Below are 19,295 nucleotides of genomic sequence, written 5' to 3'. Positions count from 1 at the left end.
TGTAGGGATGGAGTTATCACCGAGACTCCTATGCTGTGGAATACAATCCTGGTCCATTTGAGGCAGAGCACCTTGCTGGCTGTGTTCAAGAGGTATCTTGACCTAATGCTAGTCGGAGAATGTGTTTGTCCATCAACACATTGTAAGCGTAGTTTGACATGTCATATGTCTTGTTTAGTATACTGTGCCTCTGTCTACCTGTGACATAACATTGATACCCAGGGTAAACCTCCCATCTCCCATCCACTCATTAGGATTCCTGTTGAGGGGACTCAACCAGTGTCTTTATGGACAACCTGTAGTGTTAGTTTACTCATGTGTGGGGTGGCTTCTGTGTTTTGGATAATGCAGTACAGCCTGTCCTATATATGTCAGTGCTGGGGTTCAGGTCCCTCATGTGCATATCTCCCTGCCATTCACATTGTACAAGGTACAGCATGTGCATTGCTGACAGCTTGGACATGGCTTTCTACATCAGGCACAGCTTGTGTCTGGGTGGCCAGCATGGCAGTGTGTGTAACTGCATTCTGTTTAATCAGGCGACTCATTACATGTGTTCCAGCTCTTTGATACTCCTGGTGAGGTACTGTTGTGGACTTTACAGTTGCTGAATCTATCTGCTGAGGTACACCACACAGGCGCTGTTGTGGTCATTTGTAATGCTGCTGAAAGATAACTGCAAAACCACAATGACCTCCCCTTAGCTAGATGTCATAACCCTCATGATTAGGTTGGTATATGGATTGTTGCTGTTAACCCTACAGCCACATTTTTGTCCAATGCAGGATATCTATCACCTTGTGTCCCCATTCTGGCATTACATGTTAGGAATGTCATGGGTCGACACCTATGTGGGAATTGGTGGTCACTTACTGGATTATCCACAGAGGCTGACTATACTGTTTTCACCATTTAACATGCTGACATGGCTATGGCACCAGCTGTCTGTTTCTATGTGGCCCTTTTATGGGATGCTTGTGTCAGCTGGTGTATCAGATATGTCAGGCGGCTTGTTGTCCTCTACAAACATGTTCCAGCACAGTCCTTACTTGTTGGCCTGTACCTATGGGGCATATATACCAGATGGTGAAGGTCCCAGGACCAAGCTTTGTGGGATGCCTGTTATATGTGGTTTGTAGTCTGACATGGCTGCTGCATGTCTGACCATGTCAGTTCTGTCGTTGGTCTGGTTTGCAACCCCTCCCATGACATTGGGGTGTATATATCAGCTGGTGAGCAAATCTATCACGGAACACATAGGGTATTGTACAGAAGGCTTTGCAAGGTCCGGCTACACTGTGTGGACCACATTGCCCTCATCACTGACTTCAAGTACTGTTTCAACTGAGTCACACATGTTTAGGGGTGGGGTCTGCACTTTGTAAACCCACACTGGGTAGGGTCGAGTGTCAATAGATCCACAATATCATTATGTCTGTGGTACATGCTGGTCCTTTCCATAGCTGTGCAGACCAAACCTCTCATGATTCTGTGGTGGTTGTTTTCCTATCCATTCAGGAGACACCTTTGTTGAGAACACCCACTGTTGTTGTACACTGCTCTTTGAGTGCGTACCCTGTGGTAAGGGTGACATAATGTCAGGGAGGCAGTCTGCTGGGGAAGGTATTTGGCATTATGGGGGTTGCACTGCACATGTCAGGATGTATGTTGGCCATACCTGTGTGTGTCTGGTATGTTGTTTGTAATATCGGTGTGATCCGAGCATATCCAGGAATCAACAACATGCTTACTACCATCATTTGCAACAGCCTTGGGGTTATCTGTAGTGTCCTGTACAATCTGTATCATAATGGGTTCATACTAGGCTACCCCTAGGGCATCTGTAAGCCTGCATGTCCATTTTGTTTGATGGATTCTGGGAATTGTTTACACCTGTGTCAGTGCTAGTATGATACCAGGGTATAGTGACAAACAGCTCAGAAGCTGACTTCACACTTCTTGGACTGAGATGGTATCCATTAAGCCCACTGGGCCAGTGGAAACCACGACACACAATGGTGACTCCTGCACAGACACTTTCACGGACATCTCCAGTAAGCATGGACCATGCAATCACAAATGAGAATGACACCTTCACCACCAAGGGGCGTGGCCTGTCTGGTGGACCCCAGCCATAAACAAACTGTATAACAGATGAAGGATACTAATGCAAGACAGAGCTACATCTCCAGAATGTAAGGCAGCTGTGATCAGCAGTAGTAGAAAGCTACATTCTCACATAAAGACACCCAAGTTCAACTTGGGGACATAAATCAGCACAGGCGATGAAGGTAACCACACTGCTTTCTTCAGTTATGTCTGGCCTGGGTGGGAACCCTCATATATGCTCAGATTTGGTACACAACAACTTATATCCCAGGGACCTGACAGATATTACTGACACCCTGGCAGACCAGTTCAGTGCAATGTACCCCTCCCTCACCCCCAAGACATGATAGTTATCACAGCTGTATGTAACCTCACTGTCATCCTGGATGTCCATGTGAGCCGCAGTCAGCAAAGGCAGTACACAGCATCAATGGGACCTGATGGTATCCCCAGTTGCATGCTATGTGAACTACAGATGGAGATAAACCTGTATATGCAGATCCTATTTAACCTTAGCCTTGCTACAGGATCTGTACCTGAACACTGGCGTCACGGCAACAGTGGTCCCACTCCACAAAGGAGATGCCTCCACAGACCCTGGCAGCTACCACCACACAAGCTTAAACAGCCTTGTCTGCAAAGCTTTGTGAAGGGTCATTATGGAGCTTCCACACAGAGACATTGGTGTCCTACAGACCCTTGATCACACCCAATTCAGCTTTGTACAGTGCAGATCCTGCGATTTGCACCAAGTTGACTACTTTGAAACTGTCAGTAGAGCCGTTGATGAGGGCTACACAGTCCACACAACCTACCTGCGCTTGGCTAAGGCCTTTGACACAATACCCCACTCAGGCATCATAGACAAGCTCAACAGCTGAGATATAACACCATATGTCACAGCATAGGTTGCAAAATGGCTCAGAAACAGAACCCATAATGTCAACATTGCAGGTGCCTTGTCAGGTTGAAGCCAGTCACAAGTGGTGTCCCACAAGGTTGTGTCCTGGGACCTCTCTTATTTGGTATTTACTTTTCAGATGTGAAAGCAAACATAGGAGGGTTGTGGCCGACAAAGTTTACAGATGACTGCAACCTGGGCACCATAGTGAATACATCAGCCAGCACACACATTCTACAGACTGCCGTCACACTGACAGATAGCTGGTGCTGGACTCATGGCCTAAAACTGACTGTGACTGATGTGTAGCCATCCCCTTTGGGAGGAACACAGTACCCACAGATCTGTACATAGACAGCAACCCAATGAGTACAGGAAACAAATCAGACAGCTGGGGACACATGTAGATAGTGACATCTCATTTGACACCCATGTTGCCAAAGTTGTTTGACAGACTTTCTATCTTGGCCACCTTATCATGGAGGGTATTCCATCCAGACCATAGGAGGTCATTGTACCACTATACTTCTCCCTTATCAGGCCCATGCTTGAATACAACGCCCCATTTGGTATGTACCTCAACCAGCACTTGCAGCAGCTGGAGAGACCCCACAAGTACCTTACCATGATGATCAGGGATCTACAACACATGTCATATACTTCCAGAATAACTAAAAACAAGCTTTTTTCAGTGTCATACCACATACGTACAGGTGACCTATGCCTGACATACAAGACCATGTCCGATCAGGATTTGGTAGACATGCTCCACTGCAAGCAATCCACATCCACCAGAAACATGGGAGCTAAAGATTTGAACCTCAGCACATACATGTATAGGACATGCTGAAGGGACAGAGTCATAACTCAGAGGCATCTCACACTCTAGCAGAGTATCCCAGTTCATGTTAGACAGAGTACCTCACTGACTCTCTTCAAGAGACATCTGGACAGCTGCATGTGGACAGGGGCACAGACTGGACAGAGGCATAGTCACATTATTCAATTATGTAAGGTGGTCATAATGTGTCACTACTAAGTCAGAGGCACAATATTTCGTATCTATGCAGTACACATATTACCACTATGAGGGGTGGCAATAGCAATATTCATCAGGGACACCCTCACCTCATGGTTGGTGGCAACACACGATGCATTGTACACCATCCGGGTGCAATTAACCATAGGCAAGACTGCTCTGAAGTTTGTAGCATGTTACAGGCCATCCTCTGAAACTCAGGTACCTCACAGAGCTTTCATGAAAACAGTGGCGGGGATACATGTACCTGCAAACACCATCACACTGGGTGATCCCAACTATCCAAATATAGACTGGGATCAGTACTACAGCCACAACACTCTAGCCCACAGGTTCCTAGAGTTCATACACTCACATGCCATGGAAGAACTAGTCACCATCCCCACAAGAGGAGACAACATAGTAGATCTCATCATCACAAACATGGGCTCACAATGTTCAACACCAGAGGTATACCCATCATTGGTGAGATCAGATCATGACCTACTCTCAGTGGAAGTCCACATCCCACCTCCACCCCAGATAGAAAAGACCACAGTGCAGAACCTCTCAGAAGCCGACTACACACTTCTAATGACTGTTGTGGTCTCTTTCAAAGCCCCCAAGCCAGCAGACACCATTACCCAAGCCACTGTATCACTTACAACTGCCTTCTACCAGCACCTTCAAGACTGCATGGATGAGGCAATCCCAAACAAAACACAGACTCGTTGTACCAGAGGCAAGCGTCCAGTGTGGTGGACCTCAGCCATAAACAAGCACTACAACACAAGGAAGGAGGTACTACAAGATAGAGCGATATCCGTGGAAGGGTAGACACCCTGCTCAATATAGGTGAAACACTGAGTTCCCCATGAAATCATCCAAGGCGAATATTGGGAGTAAACCCACTAAGGGCTCACGGGACAACAATGAGGCCTTTTATAGATCGTTACACACCTGGGAGGAAACTCCCAGATATGCTCAGAATAGGCTCAGAATGCTGTAAATATCACTGAACCTACAGACATTGCCAACATACTGGCTGACAGGTTCAGTGCAGATTTCTCCACCCACCCCTCCACCACAACTGGAGATATGTATGAAAGAGGATTGTAGCCCCTCAAACATCTCAAATGCTCAGGTGGGAACTGCTCTATCCAAGGGAAAGGCGAGCATCCATGGGACCAGATGGTGTCCCTGGTTTTGTGCTCCATGAACTCACTCAAGAATTAAACCCGCAGTCAGGGCAGCTGTATGATCTTAGCCTCAACTCAGGATATGTTCCCAAGGAGTGGCATATGTCAATGGTGGACCCACTTCACATGGGGGTGCCTCCACCGACCACGGAAACTACCATCCCATCAGCTTGACAAGCAGGGTCTGCTAAGCTATGGAGAAGATCATAATGGAAGTCATAGATGAGGACATAGGGGACTTGCAGACATTAGATCCAACCCAGTTAGGCTTTGTTGAGGGCAGATCATGCCTTTTAAACTTGGTTGACTGTTTCATAACAGACACCAAGGCCATTGACAAGGGCAAGGCAGTCCACACAGCCTACCTTGACCTGGCAAAGGCTTTCAACACAATACCCCACTTGGGTATCATTGAAAACATCACCAGCTTAAATGTGAACCCATACATCACAGGATGGGTTGCAAACCGGCTACGTGACAGAACAGACAGGTTCAGACTTGCTGGTGCCATGTCACACTCCACAACTGTCACAAGTGGTGTCCCACAGGGCTCAGTCCTGGGCCCACTATTGCTCAGCATCTACTTTTCAGAAGTACAAGCAAACACAGCAGGATTATGGCTGACAAAGTTTGAAGATGACTGCAGACTGGGAACCATAGTTGGACACCCATCTGACACAGACATCCTTCAGAAGGGTGTCATAGTCACGGATAACTGGTGCCAGAGCCATGGCCTTACATTACACACTAAACAATGCATAGCCATACCCTTTGGGAAGAACAAGGTTACCACTAGTTCCCATGTAGGTGGCAATCCTCTAAGCACACAGGAGGTTATCAGGGACCTGGGCACCCAGGTTGAGAGTAACCTTTGTTTGACACTCACGTTGCCAGGGTAGTTAGGTAGAACTTCTACATTGCCCACCTCATCATGCAGGGATTCACATCTAGATCCAGGAGGTCATTGTTCCCTGTACTCTTCACTCATCGGACCATTGATTGAGTGCAATGCCCCATTCAGCATGTATATGACCCGACACCTATGGCAATTGGATGGGCCCACAAATTCCTCGACAGGAGGAGAAAGGGTCTCAAACATATTTCTTATGCTGCCCGACTGGAGGAATTCCAGCTTGATTCCGTGACTTACCGTCTGCTCAGAGGTGACCTGTGCCTGACATCCAAGGCCATGTCCAAACCTGAGTTAATGTACACGCTTCACCTCAAGACCTCTACATCCATCAGAACTACAGTGGCAGGAGATTTAAACCTCAACACAGATATTAATAGGATGTGCTGGAGGGACAGATTCTTCAACCAGAGAGTCCCTATGCTGTGGAACAACATCCTGGTACATGTGAGGCTGAGTACCTCACTGGCTTTGTTCAAGTGAGATCTTAATCAATGGATGGGAGATTGCAGGTATGCCCCAGGGATAACCTCAGTATCACTGCTTGTCAGAGGCACAGCAATATAATGGGCAAATTATCCGTCAGAGTGAAGGTGCGGCAGACTCCACGGAACTCTGGTCTAGGCTTATAAATGCCCTAGGGCAGATAGCCTAGTATGAACCTGTGAACCTGTGAACATAGGCCTGGGGCAGTTGCTGCTATTAGGACAGTGGTCTGCAGCAAGCTATATAGTAGTAGTCAGTTTTAGCCATTGGTGTTTGACCATGGCTAATGCATGTTGCTTCTTGTTGTGGTAACAACAGGGGTGTGGTTATCCATGCCATTTATTGGTAGTCACCCTCATTTTGTATCTTGTTCCATGTTTTGCACATGTACATCACTGTATGAGGTGTGACCCTGGTAGTGTCAGGGTGCTGATGTGCGCTTTGACCCTGTTTTCTATTACAGCACTGATATGTGCATTCCCTATACTGTGTGCATTTACACTGCACACATCTTGCTGTTTATACCTTTGGCATTGGGTAGCATTACATCTAGGTTCCTATCCCTTGTGATAGCTATGAGGTGGGTTTGTGTTTTTGTGGTTTATGATTGGTGAGGGTGGATGTTAGTCATGGTCCTCAGGTGTGCATATGATACATGGTATTACATTACTTAACACATGGCATTCATGCCTCGGGTGGTGCTGCAGGGCTGCCTCTGTCGGATGCACATACTACACTTCCTGTACATTTGGAAGCAGGTTGTGTCATGTTAGGCATCCCTGTTACTGTATGAGTGAGTCAGAGTGGGTATCGGTCCCAGTGTTCCTACTGACCAAGCATATGTGCTATCGTTGCCTCTTTGCCAAGGCCAGGGCATACTGGGCACGCCTCCTTCTGCCTACTGGGACAAGGTCAGGTTGTTCCTCCTCCAAGTCACCCCTGCCTGTGGTGGCCTTGGCAATGGTGGGGATGTTTGGCCCAGCCCTGTGCTGGTCCTGCTGCAGCTGTTTCCGCAGGATCATATTATGTAGCATAGCACATATCATGATCATTTGGGTACATGTAGTTGGTGTGTACTGCAAAGCTCCACCAGTCGTGTCCAGACACCGGAACCGTGACTTGAGCAGCCCAAACACACGCTCTATGATATTACGTGTTTGTGCGTGTGCCTCATTATGGCGTTCCTGTTCGTGTGTGTGCATTTCTGATGGGTGTCATCAGCCACGGCTCAAGTGCATAACCAGCACCCCCCACTAGGTGTCCGTGTGGGAAGTCCCCATTGGCAAATGATTGGTACAGCTGCGTCAGATGCCAGATGTGGGAATCGTGGTAGCTACCAGGGCAGCCAGCACACACATTCATTATTATGCCCTGGGCATCACACACGACCTGGCAGTTGATGGAGGGGTATCCCTTGCGGTTAATGTAGACTCTACCCCGCTCACCGGCTGGTGCCTTGATGCGTATGTGCGTGCAGTCTATTGCACCCAGCACCTCAGGGTATCCCGCTATTTGCTGGAAGAGACGCATATTGCTGGACACAACCTCACGGTCACTAGGGACATATATATGATCACTGACATGTGGTGACATGGCATCCAGGAACTGGTGCAGTACCCTGGAGGCTGACACCTGTGATATCCCCATCATATCGCCAGTTGGTCTCTGAAAGGTACCTGTTGCTAGTATTCTTAGGCCAGCACATACCTTGGTTTCCACTGGGATGGGTTCCCCTCTGTTGGTTCTGTGTGTGAGGCGTGGCCTGCACAGCTCAACAATCTGCTGCAGGAGCTCTCTGTCCACTCTATAGCGCTCTACTATCTCCAGCTCATGTAACCCATGGTAGGTGACCCTAGGCCTGTATACTCTTCTCCTTCTCCTCACTCTGGGTTGTCTGTCAGCATCTGCATTATCACCACCCTCGGCAATTCGCCTATGTCTGATTATAGCAGCTATGGCAGCCCCTAGCATTTCTGCTCTGAGTTCAGCTTTTTCAGGTTTCAACTCTGATAGCTTAGTTTCTGGCAGTATCTCTTGTGAGAAACAGCCTGCACTGCTCTTTGTTGTGTTTTAAGTGCTGGGTTGGGCTTCTAGTCTGCCTGTGTAATTGCCTGCTTCTAATTGTTTCCACCAATTAACTTTAGTAGTATCTTCTGGCAGTTTCCTGTATTTTGGTTGTTTCCTATTTCCTCTCTGTTTCCTGAGGGGAGCAATGTGCACACCGGCTTAAACACGCTCACAGTAACTTAAACGCGTGTACACATCCCTACACGGTGTTACACGCGCACACACATCCTTACACGGTGTTAGCTAGGCTGATTCATGCTAAAGCAGCGCACACCGCCTTACACCGATGCGCCAGCGCAAACCGTTGTAAACAGTTTGCAACACGCTCCCACATGTTGAACCTGCCTTACACGCGCTGCACGCGCATGCATTTCAAGAAACTTAGAGTGTAGGGATAGCATATGCCCTCAATTTCTTGACATTCCTAGTGTTCTGTTGGGACACACCTCCCTCCCTGATGTCTGTCTGTCATCTCTTACCTTACATTGCCCTCCAATCTGGTACATTTCTTTCTATCCTTCCCCACGATGGCGTCACCTACCTCTTACTCTGTTCCTCCCCTTCTCTAACTCTTACACGACTCAGAAAGTGCTCATTACTTATGTGGCAGTGTGATTCAGTATTGTAAGCCTCATTTACATAGGATTGCCTAGTAATGCTTAGTTACATATCTTACACGGAGCTTCCCCCCCTTGACAACCACTAAACGGAGGCCATATTGTTTTTGCTCTGCAAGTCCCTCCATTGACATTTCATGTAATACATAAATCCCACAATTGTGGGCTTATAAGCTTCGGTTTTCAGTTTTAGGTAGCGCACCCGTTTGCGGGTGTGCTTCAGTTAAACACATAAATCCGTGAAAAAAAAAGTTATATAACTTTTTTTGCAACTTTTCATGCCAATGGCCACATATTTGGCCATTGGCATGCTTAACAAATGCACCCTTTATTTGGAGCTGACATAGCTCCGTTTTTAATTTTGCAGAAATGTACTCAGTTGTCAGCTGAGTACATTTCTGCAGTTAACACGTCCGTTACGGACTGGTTTGAGCCGTGGATCGCTCACATACCTCATTTGCATATCTTGGAGCTGCAAATGAGGTATTGAGCATTTCCACGCCCACTCCGTGTAAGAGACGTGTTAGCTGTCTCTTACACGGAGATTTGGGCTGTTGCTGAATCAGGAGGCTTACACGGAGGCTTACACTACTCTTGAACTCCGTGTAAGCCTTCCTGAATCTGGCCCATTGTCTTTGTAAGTGCTGTTGTTTGTTTGCACTTTTTGTCCATTTTTATTGTCTTTAAAATCATGCTTAAAACAAAGCCAGTCATTTAATTCCTGAAAGGTGGTAACCGTACCTTTATCAATAGCAGTATTGTGTGGTCTCCCATCTCGCTTATCTCTAGCCATAGCGGCGTTAGCCTCCACACTTGATGAATCTTTAAAAATGTTCGGTGTGTTTGCTGGATCAAAGCTGCCTCCAGCCTTATCATTATGGTAGCCGGCGTCCCCTCTCGCGCCCATAAGCTCCCTTTCGCCGTTTCCATCGTTTTTGCTCCTAGTTAAATCCAACCATTCGGTTCTCTTAGGGGAAACAAGTTACGCTTCTTCCTTGAGCCGTTAAAAGCGTGGAGGCTACAGGAGTGAGCAAGTTAATTAGTTCCGTAAGCTACCCAATCAGCTTACGCGTCAGTCCTACGTCTTCCTGCAACAATTTTGCAGGGACTTCTTGGTTCTCCATTACAAACCACCAAAGGAAACCAATAAGCCACAAAAAATGAGGTGGAGATAAACCAAGAAACAAAAAATAGTGAACGGAGAACCAAACCAGGACTTCGATAGAAAATAGTCCAAAAGCACCAAAGCATGAACGCTATTCACAATACTGCGTTTTCGTTTTAGTCACATGAAACTTCCTCAGATGTCATCAGAAAGCCTAATTACACCCCTATTTATACTCCATTTAATTAATTAATTACATAAATTCATGCAAAATTAATTCCATTATTATTATACAAGTGTCTCAAAACACTAGCGTGGTTTACCATTTCCCAATACCAATTTTAAATAGACCTTATTTCCTTTACATCATTCTTTAGTGTTAATGCAAAATGTTTACTTAAAATGTTATTAATTAAAAACATAAATATTATTCTACCATTTAAAAAATACCTAATAAATGTTTCTTATTACGAAATGCCCTGTGGTGGCCATTTATCATTATTACAACAAATGAATAAAACTATGTAAAAAATATGTGAATATATAAATAATGTTTTTGTAAAAAAACATAAATAGTTCATTACTACATTTAATATATTCTGAATGAAACTTATAAACCTTAAAATAAAATAGTGTTAGAAATTGTACTCAATTAAAATCCTATATATATATATATATATAAAAAGTTTATTACATTAGACTTAAATTGACTAAAATGCTTTCTGGCTCTTCACTTTAATTTCATCTATTACAATTTAGCTGCCCTTAATTTTAAAATAGGTAATATACTTATGTATTCATTCAAGCCCGGTGGATTATAGGCTTCTAGTGTCAGAAAACGCAGTATTGTGAATAGCGTTCATGCTTTGGTGCTTATTGGATTGTGTGGTTTAATATATTGTCTGGAGCGTTTGTGGAATAAACTTTTGGACTATTTTCTATCGAAGTCCTGGTTTGGTTCTCCATTCACTACATTTTAGAGGCTGCTACTTGGAGTTCAGTGCACACCTTTACAAAGCACTATCATCTGCCACTCTACTCTAAATCCATGGCAGGCTTTGCCACTGCAGTTCTGCAGAGCCTCATAGCCGCTCCTAATGTGGTTTAGCTCCAGCCTCCCAACCATAGCTTTGGGACTCTACCCAAATGTAATGACTGCAACAGTGAAACACGAAGAACATAGTACAGTTGTGTACACTTAGCATAAATGTAGATGTTCGAGCGTATTCACTTTTGCAGTCCAGGTTACCCACCCGCCATCCCCTTTTTTACAGCTGGAACTTATCTTTCCTTCTCTGATTTATACAACCTATGTGGTGTATTTGCCTGTAGATGAAGGTAAAGTTTATATTGGTGCATGTATTTTTATATATATAAATTTTGGCTACCCTTTTAAGGGGCACCTGACATTTGGGGCAAGAAAAACTGAAGAAAATGGCGTTGGCTACTTCTTTTATACCCCTGACGACCTGATGTCAGAGAAGAGGCGACAACAGCTGACGCAGGACCCAAGACTTTGGAATTCAGGCCGACTGTGGGAAACCTGCCAGCAGGATTACCCAAATGTAATGACTGCAAAAGTGAATACACTCGAACATCTACATTTATGGTAAGTGTACACAACTGTACTTTATTGCTACATCTTATTTAAAAAGCTCTGCTAAACATAATTTCATTTTTCTATCCATTTTTTGACTTTAAGTGCTTCTTTAAATGTACTGTATTTTTGCATCTGTAAGTATGCATGTTTTATAGAATATTCTTGTCTCTGTAAACTTGTTTTATTAATTTCTTATGTGATCCTGTTTACGTGAATGTGCCTGGAGATGGTCCGTAGAGATCAGTGAACTACCTTGGTATACAAATATAAATAATTAAGGCCTGTGACACCTTCTTCCCAGGAAATTTTGTCATGTTCTTGGCCATGGAGTTGGGTCTTACTTTTAGGCATTATCTAGTGTTCAGCCTTCTTTATTCTTTTAGTGCAGTCCTTCAGCTCTTCTTCCCGTGGTTATTATGTTAAGATTAAATCCATTATAGGACTATTGAAGGAGGATCTTAGATGCTAGTTATATTTGTTACATTTTTACTCTCATTTAATGTGAGTAATGATCTCCTTAAGTCAAGAAAATCCTTTCACTGTTTTCTTATGAACAATCTGTAGCTAGCCTGCAAGTTAGATTAGTGTATTACTGTGCTTCATTTGTTCCTGATTTGCAAAAGGGTACTTGCGATGGTGCTGACTTGTCTTGTCACACAGGACAAGCTCACTTGTTTAGTAGACTGTTAGCATCATGGCATACATTCATATGGGTGTGCAGCCAACCAACGTTAGCAGCTTCTAGAAGAAGAGTCTTGTCAAGAGAGTATAAATAAGCTCAACGTACGGAACACATCAAGGAGACTTTTCTGCTTGGTAGATCAGTTGATGCTGTAAGTACATATCTGGTGTGTGGCTTACTCAAACTTAACATTGCGTCTTGCGGATAACCACATAGGCAATAGGACAAGTCCTTTCCATCTTCCCCATTTCTTTATGGTTTTATTGCTGTTTCATGCTCCCACCTGTATCATAAATACTGAGGTCCTTCCTTAGGTCACTGTTGCAGTATTCCAATACTTTTGGGTTATCCTTCCAATGGTAACCTGATGTCTGCCCAGTGCACCAAAGCTAGGAACCTTCTTGATGCACAGTACAATCCAGTGTGATCACAACATGCAGACATAAGTGTACATAAATGGACATATGCATGTGAGATTCTCAGATTATATTGTTGGCAGTTTGAATGTAGAAGCTTTGTTAATGTTGGTTTGAGTGTTATACCATACTGCTACCACTGCAAAGGCTTGGTTAAGTAAGGACTCTTTCTTTTTACTTCTTTTTTGCTAAAGATTTGTTCATATTATCTATGGAGAGGGAAGTCCAACTGCTGAAGGCATATCCCTTTCAAAGAGCTTCACTCACAGTGTTTGTTTTGCTTTGGGGCTGAGCCAGATTAAAGTATATGTTCAACAAACACACTGCCTTTACTGCCTTATGGATAGTAGTGCCCTGCTATCCTCCTCCTGGCAGTCTGTCACTGCTCAGAACTCCTCACACTTCCTGTCTGTAAGGGTGAGCCCTTCACACTCAGACAGGACCCTTTCAGTTTTCTTATGCCACAATTAGTGAAAGATCTCTTAGGATACGTGTTTCTCTCTCTCTCTCTCTCTGTCTTTCCCTCCCTCGGATACCTGCTTCAGAGCTCAGATAAGAAACTCCTTTCCCCTGCCTTTTTCTGTAAGTGCTTGAGTGGAATATTATGCTGATCTTCTTATTTTTTCTTGTGAAATTTTTATTTATTCTTTAGTGTGATTTATCATAAATTATAATTTTTATACTGTTCATTTTAAGCGCTTTCTAATTTTATTTGGGGTTTTTAATCCTTTTAAAGTGTCTAATGGCCATTTCTGAATGTTGAACTGAGCTTCTGCACTAAAGCCATTTTAGTGCAGTTGCTCTCATTGCCTCATGCTTATGAAACTGTGAGTAATTTGTGGCTATTTCCATTGATTAAACGCTTCTTATGAAAATCTTGACTGGAAAACTTGCTGTCTTTGCATTTTTTTCCCTTTGGGGCTATATTTATGATCATAGAACACATTTACAGTATTTTAATTGGCTTTTTTATGTAATTGTGATTTGGGTGCCATTTTGTTTCAGAAGCATTTCTGACAGGAATATTTTGTATGTTTATGTCTAATTTCCTGTTTAGGGTTTGGATTTATTATTTTTTGATCCTATTGAATGAAATGGCAATATTTTAAACACATTTCTCATTTAAATTGTAGTTTTGGCACCATTTTATTTGTGAGACATTTCTGACAAGAAATTGACGTAGTATTGCAGTTAATTCCTGATGTAAGGCTATTGGGGGCTATTTCTGTTAGGTGGAAAAAGTCTTTATTTATTTACATTAGGTGTCTATGTGATGTGTTTTAAAGTGGGGCTGTGCCATTGCCTGCTGCATGTATGGGAGAACCAAGCCCTTTATGTGCAAGAGAAGTCAGAGATGCAGAATCTGTTGCCTTTTTTTATTTTTAAACACCTTTATTGAATTATCACTTGTGACATAAGCACATTTACATTTATATAAAAGTAATCAAACTGCATTAGCAAGTTGAAATTAACAAACTTTATGCTTCACATATATTGCTATATATCATATAACCTAAGCAACATTACATAAATTATTCAATTCCTGCCCCTTTTTTAAACAAGAAACATCTTTATTAAACCATCACTTACAACATAAACAATCATATATTTACGTAAATGAAAAGAAACCACACTGGCACAATCCTAGTTGCAAGCATTTTACATCAAAACCATACTTACAAACTCCCAGTTACAAACATTATACAACATTTGTAACCTACCCAATTGTTTTCAGTCATACATTAACATAGCTCATTTAAGTTCTGCCTTCATTAAAACCTCACTCCTCCCCTATATGTATTGTTCCCACAATTCCCATTTTCCCTATGTAGTTTACTCTTACCTTTTTCTAAAGATCTCAATTCCATTTGTTTTATCTCTGTTACTATATTCACAACTATAGTTTGTTTAGATTTTGATTTCTATTTGCTAGTAATTGTTTTTTTGGCAGCCACCATAATTAAGTTACCGCAAGGCCTTACCATCTTTAGGCAGTTCCATTTCTGTATTGTAGCTCAGAAAAGTCATCTCCGTCGTCACACCAATCTGCCCACCCAGCATCTCTGACAGTGCTTCCCTCGGAATCCTTAGTCTGCCAACTCACTGCACTCCCAGAAAATATGTTCATAGGTTGGTACTAGGCTATCGGCCCTAGGGCCAATGCAAGCCTAGCCATAACAATTCCCTGGATATTTTTTCCCACAATATTTACTTCTCTGGACCCCTGTCTAGCAGGGCGACTGACATTTTATTCATTTATTTATTTATTTGTTTTTATTTTATTTTGCAGTTGTTTAACCAGGATAGTCCATTGGGCCAAAAGAATCCGTTTTCAATGGAGTCCTGGGGAGAAAAGCTCCAAACACAGATTATACAAAGATTACAGTGATTTACATTTTAACATTTTCTGGTTATAAGACAGAACAAAAAATTCCCTGAGGTGAATTTCCTATCTCCCATCCAATCATCAAGGTTCCTTTTGAAGAGGGGCCAATGAGGCGCTCTGCTTGACATGTATGGGCAGTCTATTCCAGAGTATGGGGAGTCTCTGAGTTAGGAACCTATCCCTTCAACATGTTTTGTTCATTGTGATGACAAGGTTTAGATCCCTGGAGAGTGTGGCTCTGAGGGATTGGGATTTCTTTAAGTGGAGCATGTCCAACAGCTCAAGGTTTGACATGGCCTTGTATGTTAAGCAGAGATCGCCTATGAGTAGACGATATGCCACAGAGTATAGCTGGAGTTTTTTTAGACGGTCAGCATATGGCATCTGCTTTAGGCCTGTGATTCTTTTAGTGAGGTATTTCTGTGGCCTTTCCAGCTGTTGCAGATGCCCTGCGAGGTACATACCAAACGGGACATTATATTATATAATGGGTCTAATGAGGGATGATACAGTGGGACAATGACCTCCTTTTTTCTGGATGAAAAGCCCTTAGTGATGAGGTGCGCCACATAGAAGGATTTCCTGACTGTTGTGGCGATGTGGTTATCGAAAGCGAGACCACTGTCCACCTGTGTCCCTAAGTCTCTCATCACACTTTCAATGTTTAGTGTCCTGACACCTATGTGGTAATTCATGGGTACATGTTTTTTTCCAAAGGGGATAACTATACATTTCTTGGCATTAAGCTTGAGCCCATGGCTGTGGCACCAGGCATCTGTTTATGTAAGGCCCTTTTGTAGAATATCCACATCATTTGGACTTCGACCCATCAATTGTTCCCAATTACCTCTTTCTTCCCCTTCACTTGTTCCCAGTTACCTCTTTCTTCCCCTTCACACCTCCAATATTTGCTGTCTTTTTGAGGAAATATTCTCTGAAGACTACTTGGGGTATAAAAGTATCTATGTAGACATTTTTAATCAAAAATCCTAAATCTTCTAGATAGCATTCCATGTTTGGGAGACCTACATATATCCTCCCATTGTTTCTTTGTAAATTGCTTATCCAGTCTCTCTTCCCAATCCTTTTTAGCCTCCTCTGATTGGTGCTTATAGTTGTCATGCAATAATTTATATGCTGTACTAATTATTCCTTTTTTTTAATGGCAGCTTCTCTTCTAGATACTACAAAAAACTTTACCAGTGTTGATCTTGCGTTTAGGACCCCGCTATTGCTTTCTCTTTACCTATACTCTGTTATCATTCCTTGATAGGAAAGGCACTGTTATGTCTGCCAGATGAGTTTCTAAGTTGCAAGTCCCAAACTTCCTTATCTTCCATAGTGACAGGGTTTCATTAAGGGCTAACTCCTCTTTTACGTACACACAGTGGTAAATGAGATGTCACTGAAACAGATCTATCCATTTGCCAACGTTTTTCTGCAACGCACAAAACAGAGGTGAGAGGCTCCTGCACTCCTTGGATGTACATAGACAATGAAGATTCTACCTGGACAAATGAAAACAATTCAGAACTACTGAGCAACTCTGTTTCCTTCCAGGTGGGTAAGTTGGGTGGAGCTTGTTTCCAAACACTCCATCTCCAGTTGTTTTTCCAAATTCATCTTCTCTCCCACTTTTCACAGTAAGACCCTGCCAACTAGAATGAAGGCTAATTCTACTAAAGCAGCTTCCTCTTATGCTGCCTTCTTCAAATGCATAGACTCCATATCTCTCCTTGAGGCTTTCGCCTGGACTTCTGTACATGCTTTCACTAAGCTGTATGGAGTGCATGTATTTTCCATGTCTAGTAGACCTGCCCTGTTGGGACTGATTTGACAACATTCTCATCTCCAATCCTAACACCTTCAGTAACTGTTGAGTAGTCACCCACAAGTGTTGAAATACTGCAACTGTGATGCAAGGAAGGACACAGTAGACTTGTGTATGAACGTACCATAACAATAAGGTATTTGTCCCCTCCGTCCTTCTCCTAACTTGTCTCTGTTCCTTTACTTTGTGGACTGAAGTAGGTTATTACTTTCCCACACTCTGTTTGATGTGTTCTTACTTAGTACACTAAGGATTTTCTCCATGTTCTTCCTGGGGCAATATAGTCCTGAAGATTTAATGCCTTCATATATATGCTTATGTATCCCTACACCCATGGGCTGAGAGCATACACCAGAGTGCACCGGGTAGGGTTTTGGCTTTAGTAAATCATTTGGATGCCAGGTTACCCTTAACAGGATAATCTACTTGTATTGGAGAACTGCAACAGTGATCAATAGGACATCTGCTGTTATGGTAAGTTCTTTAAACAGCTGTACTGTTATCTGAGTGGCTTATTTTCCATGCTGCATTTAAGACAGAAAAATGGTAATATCAGGCAAGAACTGTTGAGTTTTTCAGAAGATGAATATGACCACCTGGATGTGAATAATGCTGTGTGTAACTTGGCAGCAATCCCAAAAGGATTGAGGAAAAAGAACAGCTATGCACTGAATCTATTTCTGAGAGTGCAGTCTGTTGCTACACTATGTCTGAAAGATGCAAAGTTATTGTGAATGCTTCAGATTAGATTTGTTATGTTTCACTCCAGTGTTGATTATTTTAAAATAATTGCGGTTTATATTGTTTTCTCTAAACTTAAGTCTTAAGACTTCTGATCAGGAGAACAGGAGATAGGCTTCAGAGGAAGACAGAGCTTTATCATGTTAATCTGCAATTTATTTGGTCTTTCTAGGTGTGAGTATCTGTTGTTGGCAAGAGGGCAGGAGTTTGTCAATCAAGTACAAGCACGATTCCCACATCTTTTTGAACAGGTACTTTGTGAACTCATAACTGTTACAGTATGCCATATCAGTCTTTGTAATAGGCTTTTGATACTAACAAACTATATTTTCTTTATCAGTTGCTTTCTAGTGCAAAAAGGTCTGCTAGAGAAGATCTGGACCCATCAAGTAAGCAAGTCTTAAATTATTTAGGCTTTCTGTAGCAGAAATAAGTTTGAGGATTTTGTAATGTTGACATTCAACTTTTTAGTTATGTCCCCAAGAAGACAAACCTGTACTTGAAAATACATCACTTGTGATAGAAGAGGTGATGAGCCATGCATCTGTCTTCATGGTGGCTTCTGGCAGCAGGTATAGCGATGCTTGTAAGTGCACATTTTTTTGAATGTGAAGAACATTAGGATATATGCAGCAGGCCACATAATTCTACTTCTGAATACTAGCACCTAAATGTGTTTCGTGATTGTCTTGTGACTGACAGTCAGGCCAGTGATATTGAAATGATGAAGACCATATCCAATCAGTTGTGTATTGGGTGGTTAGAACAGTGGAAAGTCAACTGAGCAAATCCTAGCTCTGAAAATGGAAGATGGCATGAGTTTAAAAGTAAATCTGTCAACTTTAGGATGTACTTATGTAATTTGGTAAATGTCTGCTTGCAAATCAGTGTCATAATGTAGATCTGTTGACTACTTTTGTTTGTGTGAAGCCAGGCTGTAGGCTTTAAGTGGACTTGTATGCACAATAGTAAAACACCTGGGACTAAAATTTTGTATCACTGCATTGACTGTGTTCATTCATAAGGTGATCATTAACAGAAAATTTTGAGTGAAGCAGTTTCACTTTATTTCATGTTGTAGCCAATAAAAAAATTATCTCTGAGTTTGAGGTGTCGTCTGCAATAGGTGGTGTACTTGAATACTTCCTTTCAGTGCCCCTGCAATACTGTTCTGAAACTATCCACTCCCAATCATCACGTAGTCTGTATGTGTGTGTGTGTGTGTGT

At 42.8% G+C, this 19,295-nt stretch overlaps 1 protein-coding gene across 2 annotated transcripts in view; it reads left to right on the top strand.

Moving 5' to 3' along the window:
* The window catches only part of LOC122801604 (baculoviral IAP repeat-containing protein 2-like), a 710,023-nt gene that overhangs the window by 428,165 nt on the left and 262,563 nt on the right, over positions 1-19,295 (top strand). For both annotated transcript variants that reach the window (XM_044071073.1, XM_044071072.1), the window contains exons 4-5: positions 18,241-18,319; positions 18,409-18,457. In XM_044071073.1, coding sequence (XP_043927008.1) covers positions 18,241-18,319; positions 18,409-18,457 — 128 coding nt within the window. The remainder of the gene's footprint in view (positions 1-18,240; positions 18,320-18,408; positions 18,458-19,295) is intronic.

This window comes from Protopterus annectens, chromosome 5.part0, assembly GCF_019279795.1.
Source record: "Protopterus annectens isolate FY-2018-M chromosome 5.part0, PAN1.0, whole genome shotgun sequence".
NCBI lineage: Eukaryota > Metazoa > Chordata > Ceratodontiformes > Protopteridae > Protopterus > Protopterus annectens.
Note: the sequence above shows the minus strand (reverse complement) of the source record. Positions and strands in the feature narration are given on the sequence as shown.